The 24,310-nt window shown below is 43.0% G+C and overlaps 1 protein-coding gene across 1 annotated transcript in view; it reads left to right on the top strand.

Moving 5' to 3' along the window:
- The window catches only part of SEPTIN12 (septin 12), an 82,378-nt gene that overhangs the window by 26,785 nt on the left and 31,283 nt on the right, over positions 1-24,310 (top strand). Inside the window, exon 3 of the mRNA XM_087973190.1 lies at positions 22,588-22,776. Within this exon, the coding sequence (XP_087829316.1) occupies positions 22,588-22,776 (189 nt within the window). The remainder of the gene's footprint in view (positions 1-22,587; positions 22,777-24,310) is intronic.

Consider the following 24,310-nt stretch of genomic DNA (forward strand, 5'->3'; position numbering starts at 1 on the left):
GGTAGAAGAGAAGAAAATATTGGAATGAAGAATGGAGTAGAGAGAGGAGAGGAGAGGAGAAGAGAAGAGAAGAGAAGAGAAGAGAAGAGAAGAGAAGAGAATATTGGAATGAAGAATAGAATAGAGTAGGAGAGGAGAGGAGAGGAGAGGAGAGGAGAGGAGAGGAGAGGAGAAGAGAATATTGGAATGAAGAATAGAATAGAGGAGAAGAGAAGAGAAGAGAGAAGAGAGAAGAGAAAAGAAGAGAAGAGAAGAGAAGAGAAGAGAAGAGAAGAGAAGAGAAGAGAAGAGAAGAGAAGAGAAGAGAATATTGGAATGAAGAATAGAGTAGAATAGCGTAGCGGAAAAGGGAAGAGAATATTGGAATGAAGAATAGAATAGAGTAGAGTCGAAGAGAAGAGGGAAGAAGAGAAGAAAATATTGGAATGAAGAATAGAGTAGAGGAGGAGAGGAGAAGAGAGGAGAGGAGAGGAGAAGAGAAGAGAAGAGGAGAATATTGGAATGAAGAATAGAATAGAGTAGGAGGAGAAGAGAAGAGAAGAGAGAAGAGAAGAGAAGAGAAGAGAATATTGGAATGAAGAATAGAGTAGAATAGCGTAGCGGAAAAGGGAAGAGAGTATTGCAATGAAGAATAGAATAGAGTAGAGTCGAAGAGAAGAGGGAAGAAGAGAAGAAAATATTGGAATGAAGAATAGAGTAGAGGAGGAGAGGAGAGGGAGAGGAGGGAGAGGAGAGAGAAGAGAAGAGAAGAGAAGAGAAGAGAAGAGAAGTGAAGAGAAGAGAAGAGAAGAGAAGAGAAGAGAAGAGAATATTGGAATGAAGAATAGAATAGAGTAGGAGAGGAGAGGAGGAGAGGAGAGGAGGAGAAGAGAAGAAGAGAAGAGAAGAGAAGAGAAGAGAAGAGAAGAGAAGAGAAGAGAATATTGGAATGAAGAATAGAGTAGAATAGCGTAGCAGAAAAGGGAAGAGAATATTGGAATGAAGAATAGAATAGCGTAGAGTCGAAGAGAAGAGGGAAGAAGAGAAGAAAATATTGGAATGAAGAATAGAGTAGAGTAGGAGAGAGGAGAGAGGAGAGAGAGAAGAGAAGAGAATATTGGAATGAAGAATAGAATAGAGTAGAGTCGAAGAGAAGAGGGAAGAGAGAAGAAAATATTGGAATGAAGAATAAGAGTAGAATAGCATAGCGGAAAAAGGGAAGAGAATATATGGAAAATGAAGAATATTGGAATGAAGAATAGAATAGAGTAGAGTCGAAGAGAAGAGGGAAGAAGAGAATAAAATATGGGAATGAAGAATAGAGTAGAGGAGGAGAGGAGACGAGAAGAGAAGAGAAGAGAGGAGAAGAGAAGAGAATATTGGAATGAAGAATAGAGTAGAGTAGGAGAGGAGAGGAGAGGAGAGAGGAGAGGAGAGGAGAGGAGAGGAGAGGAGAAGAGAAGAGAAGAGAAGAGAAGAGAAAGAGAGAATATTGGAATGAAGAATAGAGTAGAGTAGAGTAGAGTAGAGTAGAGTAGAGTAGAGTAGAAGAAATGAGACCTTGGAGGTCTTCTAGTCCAACCCCCTGTTCAAGCAGGAGACCCTATACCATTTCAGACAAATGGTTGTCCGATCTCTTCTTAAAATCTTCTGGTGATGGACCACCCACAACTTCTAAAGGCAAGCCGTTCCACTGGTTGATTGTTCTAGCTGTCAGGAAATTTCTCCTTAGTTCTAGATTGCTTGCAAGAGTTTATTACATAATTTTTTAACGACCCTATAATCCCTTGAAGAGTGGACTTTGGGCAACTGGAGCTAGCAGTGTTTGAATGGCCGGATGCCCTTCCTGTTGGCAATGCGGAGTTTTGTTCAGCAGATATATTCTCAGTGTGCCCAGAGAGAGAAATATCTGCTTCTGCCTAGGATCGAACTCACAGCCTCCTGACTGTGAGGCGAGAGCTCCACCTCTAGGCCACTGCAAGAATCTATTACTATACCTTATAATAACAGTAGCACAAGCCGTCCTCGACTTAACAACAGTTCATTTAGTGACCGAAGTTACAACGGCACAGAAAAAACGTGATTTATGATCATTTTTCACACTTCTGACTGTTGCAACATCCCCAGGGTCACCTATTCAAAATTTCACCTCTTGTCAGATGAATGCTATACAACCAGGCCAGAAACATATTAACAAGAGAGATCAGAGCAGCAAAAAAGAAGCTATTCTGAAAAGTTAAAGAATCCATTCTCAACAAATGAACCAGCAAACATGTGGGAAACTCTTAAAAACATCACTGGCTTCAACAAACCTCCTTCCCAGGCAGAAGGAAATCAACAACTAGCAGATGACCTGAATGTGTTTTACTGCAGGTTTGAAAAGAAACTATAGCCACCTATCTCCACAACCCACATCTCAAACACACCAACAATAGCCAAGCCTCCTACAACTGGCCCCAATCCATTTGGCTCACAACCTTTGGTGATCACAGAAAAAGAAGTGCAAGGATCTATTACACAGACAGAAGCCAGGAAAAGCACCAGGGCCAGACAAGATAACTCCTTCTTGCTTAAAAGTCTGTGCTGACCAATTGGCCCCCATCTTCACCCGAATCTTCAATAGATCACTAGAGATGTGCTATGTTCCTTCCTGCTTCAAACATTCTACCATCATCCCAGTGCCAAAGAAGCCCTCCATCAAGGAACTGAATGACTACAGACCAGTTGATCTAACATCTGTAGTTATGAAAATCTTTGAAAGGCTTGTGCTGTCCCACCTGAAAACCATCACAGATCCGCTGTTAGATCCCATGCAGTTTGCATACTGAGCAAATAGATCGACAGATGATGCTGTTAACACAGCTCTGCATTACATCCTACAACACCTTGAATCTCCAAATACCTACGCAAGGGTCCTCTTTGTAGACTTCAGTTCAGCATTCAATGCCATCATTCCAGACACTCTTCTAAGTAAATTAAAACAACTAGCGGTACCTGAACACACTTGTAAGTGGATCATAAGCTTCCTAACAGACAGGAAGCAGCAGGTGAAGCTAGGCAGAATCACATCCGATACCTGTACAATCAGCACAGGCCCCCCCCCCAAGGCTGTGTGCTATCTCCACATCTCTTCTCCCTATATACCAATGACTGCATTTCAAACGATCCATCTGTTAAAATACTGAAGTTTGCTGATGACACAACAGTGATTGGTCTCATTCGAGACAACGATGAACCTGCATGCAGACAGGAGGTTATACAACTTGCCTTGTGGTGTAACCGGAACAATCTGGAACTGAACACACTCAGAACCGTAGAAATGGTGGTGGACTTTAGAAGAAACCCTCCCATACTACCACCTCTTACAATACTAGACAACACAGTATCAACAGTAGAGACCTTCAAATTTCTAGGTTCTACTATATCACATGACCTAAAATGGACACCTAACATTAAAAACATCATCAAAAAAGCACAACAAAGAATGTTCTTTCTGCGCCAACTCAGAAAGCTCAACCTGCACAAGGAGCTGCTGATATAGTTCTATAGAGGAATTATTGAGTCTGTCATCTGCACCTCTATAACTGTCTGGTTTGGTTCTGCAACCCAACAAGACAGACACAGACTTCAGAGGATAATTAGGACTGCAGAAAAAACAATTACTACCCACCTGCCTTCAATTGAAGACCTGTATACTGCACGAGTCAAAAAGAGGGCTGTGAAAATATCTACAGACCCCTCACATTCCAGATATAAACTGTTTCAACTCCTTCCCTCAAAACGATGCTATAGGGCAGTGCACACCAGAACTAGACACAAGGACAGTTTTCCCCCGAAAGCCATCACTCTGCTAAACAAATAATTCCCTCAACACTGTTCAACTATTACAAAGTCTGCACTACTATTACTATTAATCTTCTCATCACTCCTTATCACCCATCCCTTCCCACTTGTGATTGTAGGACTGTAACTTAGTTACTTGTATCCTTACGATTTATACTGACTGTTTCCTAGTATGATTTGATTGTTGATTGTACCCTATGACTATCATTAAGTGTTGTACCTTATGATTCTTGATTCTTAATGAATGTATCTTTTCTTTATGTATACTGAGAGTATTTACACCAAGACAAATTCCTTGTGTGTCCAATCACACTTGGCCAATAGAGAATATTGGCCAATATTCTGTTCTGTTCTGTTCTATTCTATTCTATTCTATTCTATTCTATTCTGACTCACATTTATGATGGTTGCAATGTCCCCGAGTCAGGGAATCCTCCTTTTGCGACCTTCTAACAAACAAAGTCCATGGAGAAACCAGATTCATTTAAGAACAATTTTATTGTTTAATAACAATTTTATTTATTTAACAACAATTTTATTAATTTAACAACTGCAAGGATTCACTTAACAATGGTGGCAAGAAAGGTCACAAAATGGTGCAAAATGGTGGCGCATGGTTAGAGTACAGTATTGCAGGCTACTTCTGCTGACTGCCAGCTGCCTTTAATTTGGCAGTTCGAATCTCGCCAGGCTCAAGGTTGATTTAGCCTTCCATCCTTCTGAGGTGGGTAAAATGAGGACCCAGAGTGTTGGGGGAAAATAGGCTGACTCTGTAAACCACTTAGAGAGGGGTGGAAAGCACCGTAAAGCAGTATATAAGTCTATGTGCTATTGCTATTGCTGTAGTTGATTGGATGTTGCAATAGGAACCCTGGTGGTGCAGTGGTTAGAATGTGGTATTGCAGGCTGACTCTGCCCACAGTCTGGAGCTCAATCCTGACTGATTCAAGGTTGACTCAGCCTTCCATCCTTCCAAGGTAGGTCCAATGAGGACCGAAGATTGTTGGGGGCAAGAGGCTGACTCTGTAAACCACTTAGAGAGGCTGGAAAGCATTGTAAAGTGGTATATATGTCTAAGTGCTATTGCTATTACTAAAACTCACTTAACACTCCCTTAGCAACATAAATTTGGGGCTCAATTGTGGTCATAAGTCATGGACTATCTGTAACTCCTTTTTGAGTTGCTTATGTATCAACAGTGCACCTTGATCAATCATTTTCAGCATTAGAAGAACAGCCGCTGTAGGAACAAGCTTATCTCTTTTAGCAAATAAATTCTTGCCTCGATTGTGGCTGTAAGTCAAGGACCACCTGCATTAGCACTCCTAGCTTTGGTTTCCTGGTGTGGCCTACCTCAAAGGGCTGACAGAACTGTTCAGCATCAGGGCTGTCTTAACCCATGGGCCTCACGAGCATAGGGGCCCCATACTAATCTGTGTATGTTAAGCCTTCAATGCACCTTGTATTATATAAATACAGCAACATATTTATTACATTTTACTGCATTTTTAAATTAATACTAACATGCAAATATATGTTTAATTTTATCAACCATTTACATTTTTATTCCTGTGAGTAGTTGTCCTAGGGGCCCCAGTACACTGCTTTGCCCAGGGCCCATAATGCTGTTAAGATGGCCCTGCTCAGCATACGGTATGTCTGTGTCCATGTACAGATAGCTGCAGTTTACACACAACATGCATTAAGGGAGACATGTTCAGTCATGCTCCTGGCTGTACAGAAAGCACCAAAGCATAAATCCATCCTCTTGTGCTTGATAAATAACTTGAGGACTCAGGTTGGTCTCCCTTTAAGAGGCATTCAAGAATCTCAACAACTGTAAAGGCATTCTAGGTTCTCAACAGCTGTTGAATCATCTCCCTGCAACCTTCTTACCAGCCTTTTTCCTCCAGCTTTTAGTATCTGGCTGGGAAAGGCCACCTCCAGGAGCTTCTGTGGTTGGAGTCCTCTCTGGCCCCCTAAAATAAGGAAGGTAGGAAACATGGAAGACTGGAGAAGATAAGAGACAAAAAACTGTTAGTGTGCCAGGGTAACTATGACTTATCCTGTCCAGACATTTGTTGTCAAGTCTTGGAAGCTCTCTGGCTCTTTAAATTGCTCCTTCTGACCATGGCTGGTCCATTACTTGCTCTCTGTGATCAGAAAGCAAGGAAAGAACCACAAAAAGGAGCATTTTTCAGTTGCCTGAAGCTTCTTCGTTGGTCACTAAGCCAAGAATATGACTTTAGCAACAGAGTGGTCAATGTCTGGAACACTCTACCTGACTCTGTGGTTTCTTCCCCAAACCCCAAAAACTTTAACCTTAAGGCTGTCTCCTATTGACCTCACCCCTTTCCTAAGAGGTCTGTAGGGGGCGTGCATAAGCGCACCAATGTGCCTACCGTCCCTGTCCTATTGTTTCTTTTATTTTTCTTATATGTACGCATTTCATGTATTCATAACTATGTTTAGTCTTATATCTATTATCTTGTAAGTGATTGACAAATCTTTTTTTAAAAAAAAAAAAAAAAAGAAGAAGGAAAGGGTAGCAGTGACCAATGTTTTTGTCCCGGAGAAAACATGGAACATTTATGCTATAAAAATATAAGGTGAGGGTTAAAAAGAAAGAAAAGGCTTTTCTCTCTCTCTCTCTTTTTTTTTTTCCAGTAAGGCCAAAGAATTTGAAGGAATACAATACACTTTGTAAATAAAAATGGTGACAGCTCACAAAGAATACTAATGTGTAAATGGAAATACCACATTATTTCCATAGCAAGGAAGATAAAGCAGGAATGGTTAACTTGATTGCTTTATTTAAAGAGGAAAATGTGTTCTTATTTTTGGATATCACTTCTGGAATTGGTGCTTGTGAAGGGAAAAAAATGAAACTTTGATCTTGGTTTTGTTGATTAGAAAGATTTGGTGTTATAGAAATGGTATTGTGTAAAAGCAAAAAGTTGAAGTTGGAGTGTGTTTACTGTGCTAGGAAGGGTTGGAAGTCAGTGCCCCCATTTTCTTTCTCTCCTCTCTTCCCCCTTGTATTTCACACCTCCCTTTTCCCTGTTCCCTTCTCCCCCTTAATTTCCCATTTTCTTGTTTTGGTATTCTATATAATAAAATAAAAATGAGAACAATCAAAAATATTCCTACTTGAAGTTGAGACGTTTGTGGAATTTAAGGGTGGTGGCCCATCAGTTATGATAAATTGCTCGTATATAATGTATGTGTTAAAAGACACACAAACTTGCTTTGCTTACTTTCACCTCTGGAGATTGTGTGAACCTCCAGCCACTTGGATTTGTATGTTGTGATTTGTAGCTTTTACTGTGTTATGCCAACCTAGTCAATTGTAGTTTATTCATCAAGCCACAAATAAACCATGGTTTAATGTTCATGCAAAATCAGTAAGGCAAGGCTCTCTAGGATTTTTCTGAAAATTGGTTCAATGAGTTTAATCTTAACTAGACTAAGAAGCAGCTTTCTCTCGGCTTGGACTAGGGATCTGTTCATTCAGCTTAAAAGATTAGTCAAAAATGGTTTGTCTAATTATAATTTACTGAATAAATTAGGGGTAGATCCATTAGTATATAAACCATAAATCATAGCTTACAAAATAAAGGCCGGGTTCGTGCAGCACTCTGATCCGCAAACCAGCTAAACTGTATGGCTTAAACTCGGTTCCGCTTCCAGAGAAGGCCTGTTGTTTGAATGCTTGGTAGCTCCAATGATCGCTTCTTCTATCTTGTGAAATGAAAAAGGAAATTCACCACTCCGAAGAGGAGCCAAATCTGCATGGAAGTTGCAAATATTGATGAACATGCATCAAAGATGATTATCAGTTACCTAAAAAGATATCACACTTTAGTAGAGTGGTAACACTGAGATCAGCTGAGTCAAGTTGTTAGAAGGAGAAGGTCTCACGTTCTCTCTTCTTCCACTCGGAAGACATTTTGTGTTTTCACAGTAGGGAATTCTGCAAGGAAATGTTGCTTTTTTTGGGGGGGACAGCTCTGGAAAAGAGGGAGAAAGGAATTGGTGGTGTGTGGTCAATTAGTTCTGATTTAGGAATGAGGTGGTCATGGTGTGACCAAGGATTGGATTCCTTGACCCATGGAACTTTGTCAGTAATGGAGCTACTAAAAAGACCCGTTAGAAAATATGCTTCTCCCAAGGACCAGCAAAGAGATTGTCCACCCAATAAATCATCTAGTCCAACCCTCTCCCACCCCTGCCCAAAAAGAGACCCTATACAGGCGTGTCCAACCTTGGCAACTTTAAGACTTGTGGACTTCAACTCCCAGAATTCCTCAGCCAGCAAATCTGGCTGAGGAATTCTGGGAGTTGAAGTCCACAAGTCTTAAAGTTGCCAAGGTTGGACACCCCTGCCCTATACCATTTCTGACAGTCCAGTCTCTTCTTGAAAGCTCCCAGAGATGAAGCTTCCACAACTTCTGAAGGAAGCTGGTAGATGGTTCTTGTGCTTAGAAAATTCCTCCTTATTTCCAGGTTGAATCTCTCCTTGGTCAGTTTCCATCCATTATTCTTTGTCTGGCCTTCGGGTGCTTTGGAGAATAGCTTGAGCCCCTCTTCCTCTCTATGGCAGCCCCTCAGATATTGGAAGACTGCTATCCTGTCTACCCTGGCCCTTCTCTTTACTAGACTAGCCAGGCCCAGTTCCTATAACTGTTCTTCATATTTTTTAGCCTCCAGTCTCCTAATCATCCTTGGTTGCTCTTCTTTGCACTCTTTCTAGAGTCTCAACATCTTTTTAAATAGAATAGTGACCAAAATTGGATGCAGTATTCTAGGTGTGGTCTTACCAAGGCTTTATAGAGTGGTATTAATACCACCCTTGATCTTGATTGTATCCCTCTGTTAATACAGCTTAGGATTGCATTGGCTTTTTAAGCTGCCGCTGCACACTGCTGGGTCATATTTAGCTGGTTGTCCACTAAGGAAAAGAGTAAGGAAAAGCTCATAATCCTGGAGTTGCAGACTGGACCCAAAGGACTCCCTCCTTCGTCCATACTGTCCTGTAGATTTAGTAATTTCTACTCTCAGCAGCTTGGGGTATTCCTTCCACACCCATTCCTGTAGCTGTCATGCTTCACCACATTCTCTCTCCAACTCAGCACTCTCAAAGGGGAAGAAGAAACCACACGCAGAAGGTATGAAACTGAAACTTCACACTAATAAAAAATCCCATGGAGTTTGCTCCTTGAGACAGTTCTGAGCTTACTTTGAGGTTGCCAAACTTCAGATAACTTTGGGCCAGAAGTGATAATTGCTGGAATCGTGTTGTCTTCCATATTTCTTGTAGCCTGGGGAGAGAATGGGGGTGGAGGTGGAATGTGCTGTTTTCTCTGTTTTCCATCCTCATGGATGAATTCAAGAATTTAAGATGAATCTCAAATAGGAAAGCTTAGGGACAGAAAATTACCTGTAGTCCACCTCGCCCTCCAGTTAACAAATCATGTTCAGAAGAGGTAGATATTAGAGCTGGATGCTTGATTTAAGGAAGCTGGGTGAAATTCAGTTTGGAACCTCTCCTATTTTATTTATTTCTTTTTTTTTTTTTTGGTATATGTTTTTTTTATTCATTGTCAGGGCATATCATTTACAGAAGAACAAAGAAAAAACATACAGAAATATTAACATATATACTGATAACAATATTAATAGTGTAACATAATAGTTTGACTAGGTTTCTCTTTGTATTATCTTATTTATAATTCTGTTGATTATAAACCCTCTTTATGTTTAATTCATACCTAACAGTAATCTTTCTTCACCTAATTTACATCTCTTCTCTCTAACCAAATCTATTCCATGTTAAGTAATATTCTATATCCTCTTTATCCTTTGGTGGGCGTGGCAGGGGAAGGATATACTGCAAAATCCCCATTCCCTCCCCCACCCCACTATAACCTGCTTTCCAGCTCCGTTCTCCTGTGCAGGGCAACCAAAGAAGACCCAGCCGATCAGCTGGGACTCAAGGGGAGGCGGAGAAGAGATGGGGTTGGCGGGGCCAGTCACAGGTGGGATTGGCCGGTTCTCTGAACTACTCAAAATTTCCGCTACCGGTTCTCCAGAACGGGTCAGAACCTGCTGAATGCCACCTCTGCATGTATGTATTTTCGTCCAATATTTCCTCGCTTTTGTACAAGTCTACCACATATGATAATAAGTACTTGGGGTGGCCTGATTACACTTCCACCATTTTGCGGACATATTGCTAAACATTTTTTTGCCAGTCTTACCAGTGGCAAATGCGACCTATAAAACATTTTATAGAGGTTTTCCTTATATGCAGTAGCCATTGTCATTTTATAGTTCCTCTCCCAACATTTTTGCCATTTATCAATACCTCTCCTACTTTAGTGTGCTTAATGTATCTAGAACCTGCTAGCGTGGGGAAAAGTCATCTTAGAGCAGATAGTAATTGGATGGCTGGAATCCAGTCTACACTATTTTCATTTCTCTTTTGCAATGTCTCAGACACACTACAGGTAGTCCTTGACTTATCACAGTTCGTTTAGTGACCATTTGAAATTACAACAAATACTGAAAAAAATAACAGTTTTTCATGGCCATTGCCAGGTTAGCCAACCCAGGGAAAAAACCTATCTATGAATCATCCTTACATGTGTCCAATTATCTTAGATGAGTTGGATGATCTGAATATAGAATATTGAGTGAGCCTAGTTATTGTATACTGTAAACCTTAATTTATAGCTTTCTGTGATCTATGACTGACTCCTAACCAATTCATGGTTGTTTAGTTGAGTCATGGGTTAAGTGAATCATAGCTCACTGTACTGTGGCCAATCAAGTCATTGTTCAGTGATACAACAGAGAAGATGTTGAGTTCTCAGTCATGGTCCTTCTATGCTCAAGTAGGTTCCTTACCATGAATGACTAAGACCTATTTTCCATAGATTAAGCCCAAAATTGGAAGGTTGTGTCTAAAATATATTCCCGTGTGCCAAAAGGAGGCATTTAAGTGAGCAAAGGAATAGAATGGAATGGAATGAGCTGGAAGGGACCTTGGAAATCTTCTAGTCCAACCCCCTGCGCAAGCAGGAGAACCTATACAATTTCAGATAAGTAAGTCTAGACCAGGGCTGTCAAACTCAGGTCATCACGGTGACATCATGTGATGGGACTTTTTCCCCCTTCACTAAACTGGGCGTGTGCATGGCCAGCGCATGACGCATCCAGCGCGCAGGCCAGGAGTTTGACAGCCCTGGTCTAGACTCTTCTTAAAAGCCTCCAGTGATGGAGCGCCCACAATTTCTGGAGGCAAGATGTTCCACTGGTTAATTGTTGTCACTGTTAGGCAGTTTCTCCTTAATTCCAGGTTGCTTTTCCCCCTGATTAGTTTCCATCCATTGCCTCTTGTCCTGCCCTCTGGTGCTTTGGAGAATAATTTGACCCCTCTCTTCTTTGTGGCAGCCCCTCAAATACTGGAATATCACTATGCTGTCACCCCCAATTCTTCTTTTCTTTAGACTAGCCAGACCCAAATCCTGCAGACGTTCTTCATACTGGAGGAAAAATATGAAGCCATTCTTCATATTCTTCATAGGATGTTGAAATAGTTGTGGCTTGCAGAAACAAAGCGCACGTGATGACCTGCGCATTAGCCAACAGCTCTGACATCCCCTTTGCTCTACAAACCCTTGACACCACCTTCCGTCATGCTGTGATGGCGCAGTGGTTAGAAAGCGATATTGCAGGCTGCCGGCTGCCAGCAGTTCAATCCTGACCTGCTCAAGGTTGACTCAGCCTCCCATCCTTCCAAGGTCAGTAAAATGAGGACCCCGATTGTTGGGGGCAAGAGGCTGACTCTGTAAACCGCTTAGAGAGGGCTGTAAAACACTGTGAAGCAGTATATAAGTCTAAGTGCTATTGCTATTGCTCTTCCTTTTCTCCTTCTTTCCTTCCTTCCTTCCTTCCTTCCTTCCTTCCTTCCTTCCTTCCTTCCTTCCTTGATGACGCAGTGGTTAAAATGCACTACTGCAGGCTAATTCTGCCCACTGTCAGCAGTTCAATCCTGACCGGCTCAAGGTTGACTCAGCCTTCCATTCTTCTGAGGTGAGTAAAATGAGGACCCAGATTGTTGGGGGCAAATAGGCTGACTCTGTAAAACAGTTAGAGAAGGGTGGAAAGCACTATGAAGAAGTATATACGTCTAAGTGCTATTGCTATTGCTCTTCCTTCCTTCCTTCCTTCCTTCCTTCCTTCCTCCTCCCTCCCTCCCTCCCTCCCTCCCTCCCTCCTTTTCTTTCTTTCTTTCTTTCTTTCTTTCTTTCTTTCTTTCTTTCTTTCTTTCTTTCTTTCTTTCTTTCTTTCTTTCTTTCTTTCTTTCTTTCTTTCTTTCTTTCTTTCTTTCTTTCTTTCCTGGTTAGAATGCAGTACTGCAGGCTAATTCTGCCCACTGTCGGCAGTGGCAGAATTAGCCTGCAGTACTGCATTCTGTCAGCAGTTCGATCCTGACCCGTTCAAGGTTGACTCAGCCTTCCCTCCTTCCGAAGTCAGTAAAATGAGGGACCCAGATTGTTGGGGGCAATAGGCTGACTCTGTAAACCACTTAGAGAGGGCTGTAAAAGCCCCGGGAAGTGGGTGCATAAGTCTAAGGGCTATTGCTATTTCTTAACCCAGCAGCCTCCAAATGGGCTGGGCTGCAATTCCCATCCTTCACAGGTGGCACCATTGTGGGGGAAAAGGGGGCCAGTAGTCCAGTGCATCTAGAGGGCATCCGCTCGAACAACTTACAACCCATTCATTTCCTGCCCGTTCTAAGTTTACAATGTGACGCGGGGCATGGCTCATACAACCACTGTCTTGCCTAGTGACAGAAATGCTTGGCCTCCCATGCGGTCGTACGTCGGGGACTAGCTGTACACAAACCTTTACCTCCATGTAAGGAGAGCATTTCAAGTGCAGAAAACGGGGCGGCCAAGAGATGAGCGCGTCATGCAGCTTTTGGGGCTGGGGAGGAGGGGGAGAGATAAGCCTTCTACCTTTATAGACCTTAGTGTGTGTGTGTGTGTGTGTGTGTGTGTGTGTGTGTGTGTTTGTTTAATAGTTTGGGTTTTATTTGTATTTGGGGAGAGGGAAGCATTGGGGAAAAAAACTTGCTCCATCCAGGAGGGTCAGAAACACACAGTCCTTCTCCACAACCAGGGATGGGGGGGGTGATTTGTGCCCCTAACTTCTCCCCCCCCATCCTTCCTCCCCGGAAGAATTGCATTTTCTTTCTCTTTTTTTTCCTTTGGCAGCCTTCCCCCTTCTTTCTTTAAAATGCAAAGGGGCTCACTCGCTCGCTCTCGCTGGGGAGGAGGTGGCGAACCTGGCCAGTCTATTGGGCAAAGCTGCTGAATGGACTTGTGTCTCTCCTCCTTCCCTCCCCCCCTCCTGTCACCTTTTGAAGGGGAGAGGGGGGTCCCAGGAAAGAGGAGGGGATGGGGACGGACTGATTGCCATTCTGGTCATGTGCTTGGAAGCAGCCTGGGTGCGTTCACTGGCGTGCTGGCTTTGGTGTGAAACCCCCAAAAAGGGGAACTGGCTGAAGGGAGGAGCTGCCCGTTTTTTGTGGGGGGTTTTTTTGCCCCTGGAAGAAGACAGAAGCATGATGGGCAGCTGAAAGCAAAGGTAAGATATCAAGATCCCCGCTGCTCATCTGAATTTGGGGAGGGGGTGGCAGTCCCTTGGGGTCGCCATAGCTTTTGTCTTGGGCTGAAAAGCAAGAAATGCAACCTGGACAATAGCTGGCTTTTTTTTTTTTTTTGGAGGGGCATCTTCCCAGGGCAGGTTTGAGGAAGGCTGGGCAGAGTCCGAACCTCAAGGAAAATCAGGATAAAAGGTGGGATCTTGCCCGCATCTTCTTTGTCTCCAGGGCTGGTGGGGTTGTTCTTTCTCTCCCTGGCAGCAGCTTTGTTCTCTGTGGGCAGGGGGTCTTCTCCTGCCCACCTTCAGGGTTGGATGGTGTGGCCACCAGGAGATGTTTCTGTTGGGTCATCTCGGAGAAGACATAAGTGGTGGGTTGAGGGGCAAAAAAAACGAGGCTGTAGGGTGGCTAAGGCCTGGTGGGAGGGAGGCTGGTTGGATTGGGTTGGACAGACTGGTGTGCTCTGGTTTTGTCCCTCCCTGGCTTGCTTTCTTTCTGTGGTTGAGCAAGCCATCTTCTCCAGCTGAGTACTATGTGCAACGCTTTGGTGGGCGTGGAGAAATTCTCCCGGTTCCTGCTTCTTTCGTTGTGATTTTTTCTGCATCTCTGCAGACTTTTCCAGTTGCTGGTTGTCCTCGGGGAGAGGTAGATATTTAGCAGACATCAAAAACCCATTCAAAAAAGATACCCGTATATGATGAATGGAGAGAGAGAGAGAGAGAATGTGCATTGTTCGAAGGGGTTTCCTTACTGTGGGTTTTTTTCCCCATCCTTGCCATTGTGTGATGAAGGCGGCTGGCTGTTTTACTCCCTAAATCAGAGACAAAGGCTAGGAGATTGTCACCTGCCCAAAGCCAGAAATGTGAATCCACGGAAGAGCAAAGGGTGCCAGAATTCCTGGTCTCTGGGATCCAAGTCTAGGAATGAAATCAACCCCCCTGGGTAGCAAACAGGAGGAAGAAGGGAATAGATTGACATCTGTCAATCTAGGTCTTAGTGTGCAGACAGAAGCAAAATGTTTCTTTTTGGGTTGGTGTTTAGATGTTCCATGGCTTGACGTGGTGGGTGGACCTGCTCTGGGATTGTAAAGGAACCATTTTTGTAAATATTGACTTGTTCATTTGCACAAACATGGACGGATCTTCAGAGTGAGGAATTAACAGCATACAGGTAGCCCTTGATTTACGACCGCAATCGGAACACAAGATGTATGTTGCTAAGTGAGACACTTATTAAGTGAGGTTTGCCCCATCTCATGACCTTGCCATGGTTGTTAAGTTAGTAACCTGGTCATTAAATGAATCTGGCTTCCTCATTGATTTCGCTTGTGAGAAGGTCGCAAAAGGGGATATCACGGGATCTTCGGACACAGCAACGGTCATATATTTGAAGCAGCTGCCAAGCACCTGAATTTTGATCACATGATCACGAGGGTGCTGCAAAAGTCATAACTGTTGACAATGGTCATGAAAGTCACACTTTTTTTAGTACCGTTGTAACTTTGAATGATCACTAAACGAACTGTTGTAAGGTCAAAGACTGCCTATAACAGAGTTGGAAGGGACCTTGGAGGTCTTCTAGTCCAACCCCTTGCTCAAGCAGGAGGAGACCATTTTAGACAAGTGGTTGCCCAATCTCTTCTTAAAAACCTCCAGTGACGGAGCACCCACAGCTTCTAAAAACAACCCCTTCCACTGGTTGATGGATTGATTAATTGATCCAAGCAAAATTAAAACATTGAATGGAGGGTGTTGTATGGATGTGGGTGTTAGTTTTTTAAAACTGAGCTGGTTAAGCCTAATATATTCAGGAGACAATGTTGTCTCTACTTTAGACTTCCTACCTGATATTCTAGATCAGGGGTCTTCAAACTTGACAGCTTTAAGACTTGTGGACTTCAATCCCAGAATTCCTCCTCCAGACATGTTAGCTCAGGAATTCTGGGAGTTGAAGTCCACGAGTCTTAAACTTGCCAAGTTTGAAGACCCTTGTTCTAGATCATTTCTGTGGTTACTTAGGTGTCAAACTGTAACAGATTTAACAGATTAACAGAGTTGGAAGGGGCCTTGTAGGTCATCTAGTCCAACCCCTCCCCGCCCAAGCAGGAGACCCTACATCATTTCTGACAGATGGCAGCCGAGTCTCTTCTTGAAAGCCTCCAGTGATGAAGCTCCCACAACTTTTGAAGGCAACTTCTCTTCCATGGGTTGATTGCCCTCACTTGCTTCTTTTCTGAACTAGCTGTAGTACTAAAAGTTTGTCCATGTAATTTCAGAACTAGAGTCTTCTGCATCTAAAGTTAGTGTCCTAACCGCAGAGTAGGATAGGTTGAATTGGGAATTCTTCTCCTGGTACACTTATTGTCTAACTCTGAGTGGTGCTATCTGGAGTGGCAAGTTTGCCTTTGTACCTACCAAGAAGGAGGGCCAGATTGATCCATGTGACATTTGCTGGTGCAAATACATACGTGTGAATATAGATGATGTTTTCATTTGAATCAGGAAGTTCCACCTTTTCCTTCCATCTGTAAAGTCTGATGTGCAAGTCTGAATCACTGAAGATTCAATGTTATTAACAAATTCTAACATGGGTAAGGATATTAAACACATGGAGTATATCTTTGGGAGAATGGCCATCAGTTCCCAGATCAATGCAGCCTTCTTCCCTCCTTCCTAAAACATATAAAAGAACGGTTGCTGGAACTGGCTATGTCTGGTCTGATGAAAAGAAGGACTAGGGGAGACATGATAGCAGTCTTCCAATATCTCAGGGGCTGCCCCAAAGAAGAGGGAGTCAAGCTATTCTCTAAAGCACCTGAAGGCAGGACAAGAAAACTAACCAAGGAGAGAAGCAACTTAGAACTAAGGAGAAATTAATCAGTGGAACAACTTGCCTCCAGAAGTTGTAAATGCTCCAACCCTGGAAGTTTTTAAGAAGAGATTGGATAACCATTTGCCTGAAGTGATAGGGGGTTTCCTGCCTAAGCAAGGGGTTGGACTAGAAGACCTTAAAGGTCCCTTCCAACTCTGTTATTCTTATTCCCTCCCTTCCACAAATGAATCACCCTTCTGGTTTAAATTGAAAAGCAAGAACTGGATTCACACAATACATTAAACCCCTCATTTGGGTTTTGCAAGGACAAAGCATGTGACAACACATTGCCAATGGCACGAGGGTTTCACAGGGCCTAATTTGCACAGCCTACAAAATGTAATAGTTGGTTTTCCTACCATCTACTGAACTACAAACATCACCCCATTGTAGCCTAGTCTACATGGGAACATAGGTAAAATATACTCCATGATGGAGAATACTGTAACCTGTCCAGTAGTTCGTTCTCCAGATGATGTGTGTTGATGAGGAACCTCAAGAGTCATCACCACTTTCTTAACTAATGGTGCCATGGGTATGGCTATTCATGCAGGCCACACCAAATTAAGGTCGATATTGAAGCCAAATATCCCTGCAATCTCTTTTGCATCTGAGAGGACCACCGTAGATAGATGAGACGATGGTCTCTCTGTAGGAAATTTCAAGGCTGCAGAACAACCCTGGAATTGTTTTCTTGTGACCTGGAATTATTTTCTTGTGGGGTGACCCAAAGAAGAGGGAGTCAAACTATTCTCTAAAGTACCTGAAGGCAGGACAAGAAACAATGGATGGAAACTCATCAAGGAGAGAAGCAGCTTAGAAACGAAGGAGAAATTTCCTGACTGTAAGAATAATTAAGCTTGCCTTCAGAAGTTGTGGGTGCTCTGATACTGGAGATTTTTAAAGAAGAGATTGGACAATCATTTGTCCATAATAGTATAGGGCTAAAACATATGAAGAACGGTTGTAGAAATTAGATATGTCTAATGAAAAGAAGGACTAGGGTTGACATGATAACAGTATTCCAATATTTGAGGGGCTGCCACAGAAAAGAGGGAGTCAAGCTATTATCCAAAGCACCAGAAGGCAAGAAAAGAAACAATGGATGGAAACTCATCAAGGAAAGATCCAACCCAGAACTAAGGAGAAATTCCCTGACAGTTAGAACAATGAATCAGTGGAACAACTTGCCTCCAGAAGTTGTGAATGCTCCAACACTGGAAGTTTTTAAGAAGAGACTGGATAACCGTTTGTCTGAAGTGGTGTAGGGTTTCCTGCCAGAGCAGGGGGTTGGACTAGAAGACCTTAAAGGTCCCTTCCAACTCTTGTTAATCTATTCTGACCTCAGAAGGTTCACATTTCTGTCCCTCCATTTCTTCTGGGGTACACCAACATGGCCCTGGTGGTAGGAATGGCAGCAGAGGGAACCAGCCCAAGTTGAAGAGATATACCTTGAATAACCACTCATCCAGTGAACTTACAACAGGTCATGAGTCATTCTTTTCACTGTTGTTGCAACCTCTAACAGTCACTAAATGAACTGTTGTAAATGGAGGACTATTTGTGGGTAGTACAGGTAGTTCTCAACAGTTTATTGATGACCTGGGGCGTGACACAAAAATAACAATGTCACAAAAGTAGAATAAATTCCTTTTAATGCCTCCGACTTGGCCCCAATGTCCAATTATCCTTGGCTGGATAACAAACTCTTAAAAAAAACAATCTACGAAAGAAAGAGATGCAGTCCGAACCCAAAGTAAAGATAATTAGAAATAAGAAAAACCAACACAAACCACACTGAACTAATTGACACGGCAGGCCAGGATGATAAATTGCAGACCTTCAAAAGATAACACAGCACCAACAGTTGCGAGGCTCAACCAAGATAATGCACACTTTGCTTCCAACAAGGTGCTGTGTGCAAACACCCTTTTTATCCTGTTTCCCAGCTGCAGCTAATGAAGGGAATCAGGGCCTTTTTCTCCCCCATAACCCATGTTGCTCCCTTATCCGTTCCTCCCTGCATGCCCTAGGATGAGGAGGGGTGGTGGGCCTGGGTCTTCCTCTGAATGCCCAGCTGGCCTGTGCCCTTCCCCAGTATCCTGCACAGCCACCAGAGCCACATTCCCACTCCCTGTCAGCTGCTCAATCTCCCCCTCAGAATCAGACTCCAACAAGGGCATGGCGGTTTGTTTAATGATCATTCAAAGTTATAACGGCAGTGAAAAAAGTGACTTATGACCATTTTTCCACACTTACAACTGTCGCAGCATCCTCCTGGCCACCTGATCAAAATTCGGATCCTTGGCAACTGGTTCATATTTATGACTATGTTACTAATTCAACAAGCGCAGTGATGCTCTTCATAACCATCTTACTAATTTAATTATTACAATGTTTCATTTAACAACCGTGAACTGTGGCAAGAAAGGTCATAAAATGGGGCAAAACTCACTCAACAAATGCCTCACTTAACAGTGGAGATGTGGTTGGAAGTTGAGGATTAACTGTAGATGGTCACAGCTTGGTCCAATCCAACTCAAAGCTCTTTGAACGTTGTTCTTTGGCAGCTACTAGCTGATGATAGTTCCTTCCTGATGGAGTCAACCAAGGCAAACTTTCAGACGCTCATTTTTGCTTGTGTGGCTCTGGCCCAGCTGGGAATATTGGGTGGGGAGGAGGAGGAAGAAGAGAAGAGGAGATAGATGTCCTTGATTCTAGCCCACATCTTTTCTTTTGAAGGATATAGCCAGAGCCATATGCTCTGGAGAACAACAGGAAGTTGCTCCCACGCTGTTCCAAGAGCAGATGGATTGATCCTCACACCCCCTGGGAAATGGGGTGGACAGGAAAAGAGATAAAGGCAGGAGTTTCTTCTTCTTCTTCTTCTTCTTCTTCTTCTTCTTCTTCTTCTTCTTCTTCTTCTTCTTCTTCTTCTTCTTCTTCTTCTCCTCCTTCTCCTCCTCCTCCTCCTCCTCCTCCTCCTCTTCTCCTTCCTCCTCCTCCTCCTCCTCCTCCTCCTCCTCCTCCTCCTCCTCCTCCTCCTCCTCTTTCTCTCTCTCTTTCCCTTTCTCTTTTTCTTCTTTTATCCTCCTCTTTCTCTTTCTCTCTCTTTTTTCTTCTTTTCCTTTTCCTTTTCCTCCTCCTCCTTCACTTTTTTCTCTTCCTCCTCTCTCTTTTTCTTTTTCTCTTCTTTTTCTTTTTCTCCTCCTCCTCCTCTTCTTCTCCTCCTCCTCCTTCTTCCTCTCTCTTTCTCTTTTTCTTTTTCTCTTCTTTCTCTTCTTTTTATCCTCCTCTTTCTCTTTCTCTCTCTCTTTTTCTTTTTCTTCTTTTTCTTGTTCTTCTTTTCTCCTCCTCCTCGTCATCGTCGTCGTCGTCCTCCTCCTCCTCCTCCTTCTCCTCTTCTTCTTCTCCTTCTCCTTCTCCTTCACCTTCACCTTTTTCTCTTCCTCCTCTCTCTCTTTCTTTCTTTCTCTTTTTCTTTTTTCTTCTCTTTTTCTTTTTCTTTTTCTCCTCCTCCTCCTCCTCATCCTCTTCCTCTTCCTCCTCCTCTTCTTCTTCTTACCTTACCTTACCTTACCTTACCTTACCTTAAATTTACATGTTTAAAAAAAAACTGAGTTGGTCCATCCAGGGCCTTGTAATCTTGGAAAACTATTGCAATTAGAAGAGTGGTACCCCATACCACTCACTACACAAGTCAAGACCATCGTATTTAACTCCTTGGCTGAGCGCCTGTGAGTTGGTATTTGCAGTAGCACCTAGGCAGCCTGGACAAAGAAGATCAGATCTGGAAGACCATCTAGAAAAATGCATGACCTTCTCTTTAGTCTGGGAATTTGAAAAAGAAAAAAAAACAAGAATAGTGAAGAGATCTGTTAACCTCATTGGTTGAAAATATTTTCAGCTTTGAAATTAAGCACAGGCTCCCCTCTAAAGTGCCAGATCTTCTAAATGTAGCCATGTCCAGTTTCCCAGACTTTTGAACAATCCCCATCATTACCAGCCCAGTTAAGAAGAGACTTTTCCCCTCTCTTTATTTGGGGAGATGGGGGAAGAAGCTAACCCCTTTCCCACCGCAGTGCCTCTGCAAAGCTTCCCAGCTCCTGGGCAGGGTGCCAACCCCTTCTCTTCCCTAATGGAGGCATCTCTCCAGCCTCTTTGGTTGAGCTTCTCTTTAATAGAATAGAATAGAATTCTTTATTGGCCAAGTGTGATTGGACACACAAGGAATTTGTCTTCGGTGCACATGCTCTCAATGTACATTAAAAATACGTTCATCAAGAATCATAAGATACAACACTTACTGATAATAGGCAGGGGTGGGATTCAAATGTTTAACAACCGGTTCTGTGGGCATGGCTTAGGTGGTGGGTGTGGCTTGGTGGTGGGTGTGGCTTGGTGGTCATGTGACTGGGTGGACATGGCTTGGTGGTCATGTTATTGGCTGGGTGTGCCCAACTCAATATCACTCACATCGAGGCACGCATCTCCTCGCCTGGCCTCTCATGACTATGGGGATGCTGCAACAGTCGTAAATGTGAAAAATGGTTATAAGTCACTTTTTTCAGTGCCATTGTAACTTTGAATGGTCACTCCACACAAGAAAAGTACCAGCAAAGGAGGGGAAAAAACTCCAGAGAAGTTCCTGAGACAGGAAGTCTAGTCCTGCCAAGAATGTAATAAGGGTTAACGGAGAGGCAATTTCTGTAAGCAACACCAGAATGTTTCCTTCCTGCCTTCCTTACAGGATTAGGCCAGTAATTTCTTCTAACAACCGGTTCTCCAAACTGCTTAGAATGTTAACAACCGGTTCTAGGGAATAGGTGCGAACCGGTAGAATCCCACCCCTGGTCATAGGTCACTAATAAGCAATCAAATCAGAGGTGGTATTCAGCAGGTTCTGACCAGAACTGATAGAACTGAATTTTGAGTCGTTCAGAGAACTGGCAAATAGCACCTCTGACTGGCCCCGCCCCCATCTATTCTCTGCCTCCCAAGTCCCAGCTGATCAGCTGGGTCTCCTTTTGTTGCCCTGCACAGAAGAAGGGAGCTGGAAAGCAGGTTAGTGGGGTGGGGAGGGAATGGGATTTTGTAGTATCCTTTCCCTGCCACGCCCATCAAGCCACGCCCATCAAGCCACACCCACAGAACCAGCAGTAAAAAAAATTGAATCCCACCACTGAATCAAATGATACTAGGAAACGAAACAATATAAATTGTAAAGATACAAGCAACACGGTCATAGTCGTAAGTGGGAAGAGATAGGTACTAGGAAGTGTTATTGTAATCTAGTAGTAAGTCTGACCTTTGCCAGAGATGTTGCTATGCATTTGAATTCACGTTCACTTTTCTCTTTTTTTTCTCCCCTGGCCTAACGTCCATCTAAGACAAACATAACATAACGTGGATCCATGCAGCATAGGAAACCAGCACAATGGGGACTCTGTTCATGTCGAGAAAGATGCTTCAGATAGTTAAGCTCTGGAAAGAGTGCTGAAAAAAGCAACCAAGACGACTAGGGGTCTGGAAGCTAAAGCATACGAAAAACGGTAGCAGGAAATGGGTTTGTCCAGTGAAAAGAAGGACTAGGGAGCGACATATGATAGCCGTGTTCCAATATTTGAGGGGCTGCCGCAAAGAAGAGGGGCGTCGGCTTATTTTCCAAAGCACCAGAGGGCAGGACAAAGAAATAATGGATGGGAAATGTTAAATGAAAGAAGCAACCTAGAACTAAGGAGAAATTTCCTAATGGTGAGAACAATTAATCAGTGGAACAACTTGCCTCCAGAAGTGGTGAATTCTCCAACATTGGATGTTCTTAAAAAGATGTTGGATAACGACGATTTGTCCCCTAGGCAGGGGGTTGGATTAGAAGACCTCCAAGGTCCCTTCCAACTCTGTTGTTCTACTGAGTTGAGTTGCTGTTTATGAGATAAGCTGCCAGTGGGGTTCCCCTTCTGTTTCTGGACTGTTTAGGTCTCTTCTCTTCCATTCCTGTCCTAAGCTTCCCCACCGTCTCTTGCAGCACCCAACTTTAGACAGATGTTGTGTCTCTTTCAAGGCTGCATTTCTGCTTCCAGGGAGAAAATTCCTTTTTTAAAAAAATCTTTCGCTTTCGTTCTTGCTCCAGACTTAATATACAGAAGTGCAACGAAGCTTCAAGAAAAGGAGGAGGAAACCGGTTGCCGATAATTTACATTTTATCTTCCTCTTTGCAGAGATTCATCCCAAGCTTCAGCAGCTGAGCATGGAGGACAATCTAGCAGGAGAACCAACTCCCCAGGATGGTCCAGCCCTCAAGACCACGGACGGTGGATTATTCGGCTACGTGGGGATTGAGGCCGTCCTGGACCAGATGCGTATCAAGACCATGAAAACCGGATTTGAGTTCAACATCATGGTTGTAGGTGAGCACAATTTTTTATATATATATATATATATATATATATATATATATATATATATATATATATATATATATATATATATATATATATATATATATATATATATATATATATATATATTTGTTTTCTGAGGTTCTGGTATTTGTATGTGGATCTTTGTTATTCGGGTTTCTCCGCGAGATTGAAGTATCTAGGCAACGTTGATGAAGTCTCATTCATCATCTTCAGGCTTCGTCTTCAGCTCTGTGCTTCTCAGAGTGAGGAGTGAGAAGCACAGAGCTGAAGACAGAAGCCTGAAGATGATGAATGAGACTTCATCAACGTGCCTAGATACTTCCAATCTTACGGAGAAACCGATAACAAAGATCCATATATATATATATATATATATATATATATATATATATATATATATATATATATATATAGTCAGGAGCTTTCATACCTGGAGAGACTGCATCTGGGCATGGTTTTGTAATGAGTAAAACCATTTTTCTAAATGCTCCATGAAAGGCTGAACATCCAATTCTGGCCATCAGAATTCAGATCAGTAGTTGGTATCAGTTTTTTTCCCCAAAGGTGCTTGTTCAAAAGGCAACTGGACATTGTTTTTCCTTGAAGTCGTTTCCCTTCTCATCCGAGAAGCTTCTTCAGTGTTTACTCTTCCAAGCTTTCGGACTCGTGCCAGAGCTTCATCTTCAGGACACTACTCTCGAGCAGAGCATGTGCTTCTTCCATGTAAATATCACACACACAGTGCGTAAATAAATAACATACACGACTTGAGAAAAGTTCCCTGAAGATGGGCTCTGGCACGACTCTGAAAACTCGGAAGGCAAAACCTCTGCTCCCCAAGATTGACCCAGATTGGATCCTGTCCCATTTTAATTCATTTGCTGGTAGGGGAAGGTAAGGACCCTTGTTGCTCTCGGAGCTTGGTTATGTTCAGTGGTGGGGTTAAAAAATTTTTTACTACCAGTTCTGTGGGCATGGCTTGATGGGCGTGGCTTTGTGGGCATGGCAGGGGAAGGATACTGCAAAATCCCCATTCCCTCCCCACCCCACTAACCTGCTTTCCAGCTCTGTTCTCCTGTGCAGGGCAACAAAAGAAGACCCAGCCGATCAGTTGGGACTCAGTGGGAGGCAGAGAATAGATGAGGGCAGGACCAGTCAGAGGTGGGATCTTCCGGTTCTCCGAACTACTCAAAATTTCCATTACAGGTTCTCCAGAACTGGTCAGAACCTGCTGAATACCACATCTGGTTATGTTCTTGCAGATGTTTTATTACCAACCTAGGTATGATAACATCAGTGCTGGAAAAGATAATAAGAGAGAGCAAACCTCGTTCCCTTCTAGAGCCGATGATGTTACCTAGTGTGGTCATGAAATGTCTGCAGGAAAGCCAACAAGCTCAAAGAGCACCCTACAAATAAATCAATAAAATATCTAACAGCCACTGTGGGAACAGAAAGCCAAACTAGATAAGCCTTCCATCTGGTCCAGCAGAACATTTCTCCTATTGGGAAAAAAAAA

The sequence above is a fragment of the Notechis scutatus genome, chromosome 12 (assembly GCF_049901735.1).
Source record: "Notechis scutatus isolate UNSWTSFEM ecotype Mainland chromosome 12, rNotScu1.2, whole genome shotgun sequence".
Lineage (NCBI taxonomy): Eukaryota > Metazoa > Chordata > Lepidosauria > Squamata > Elapidae > Notechis > Notechis scutatus.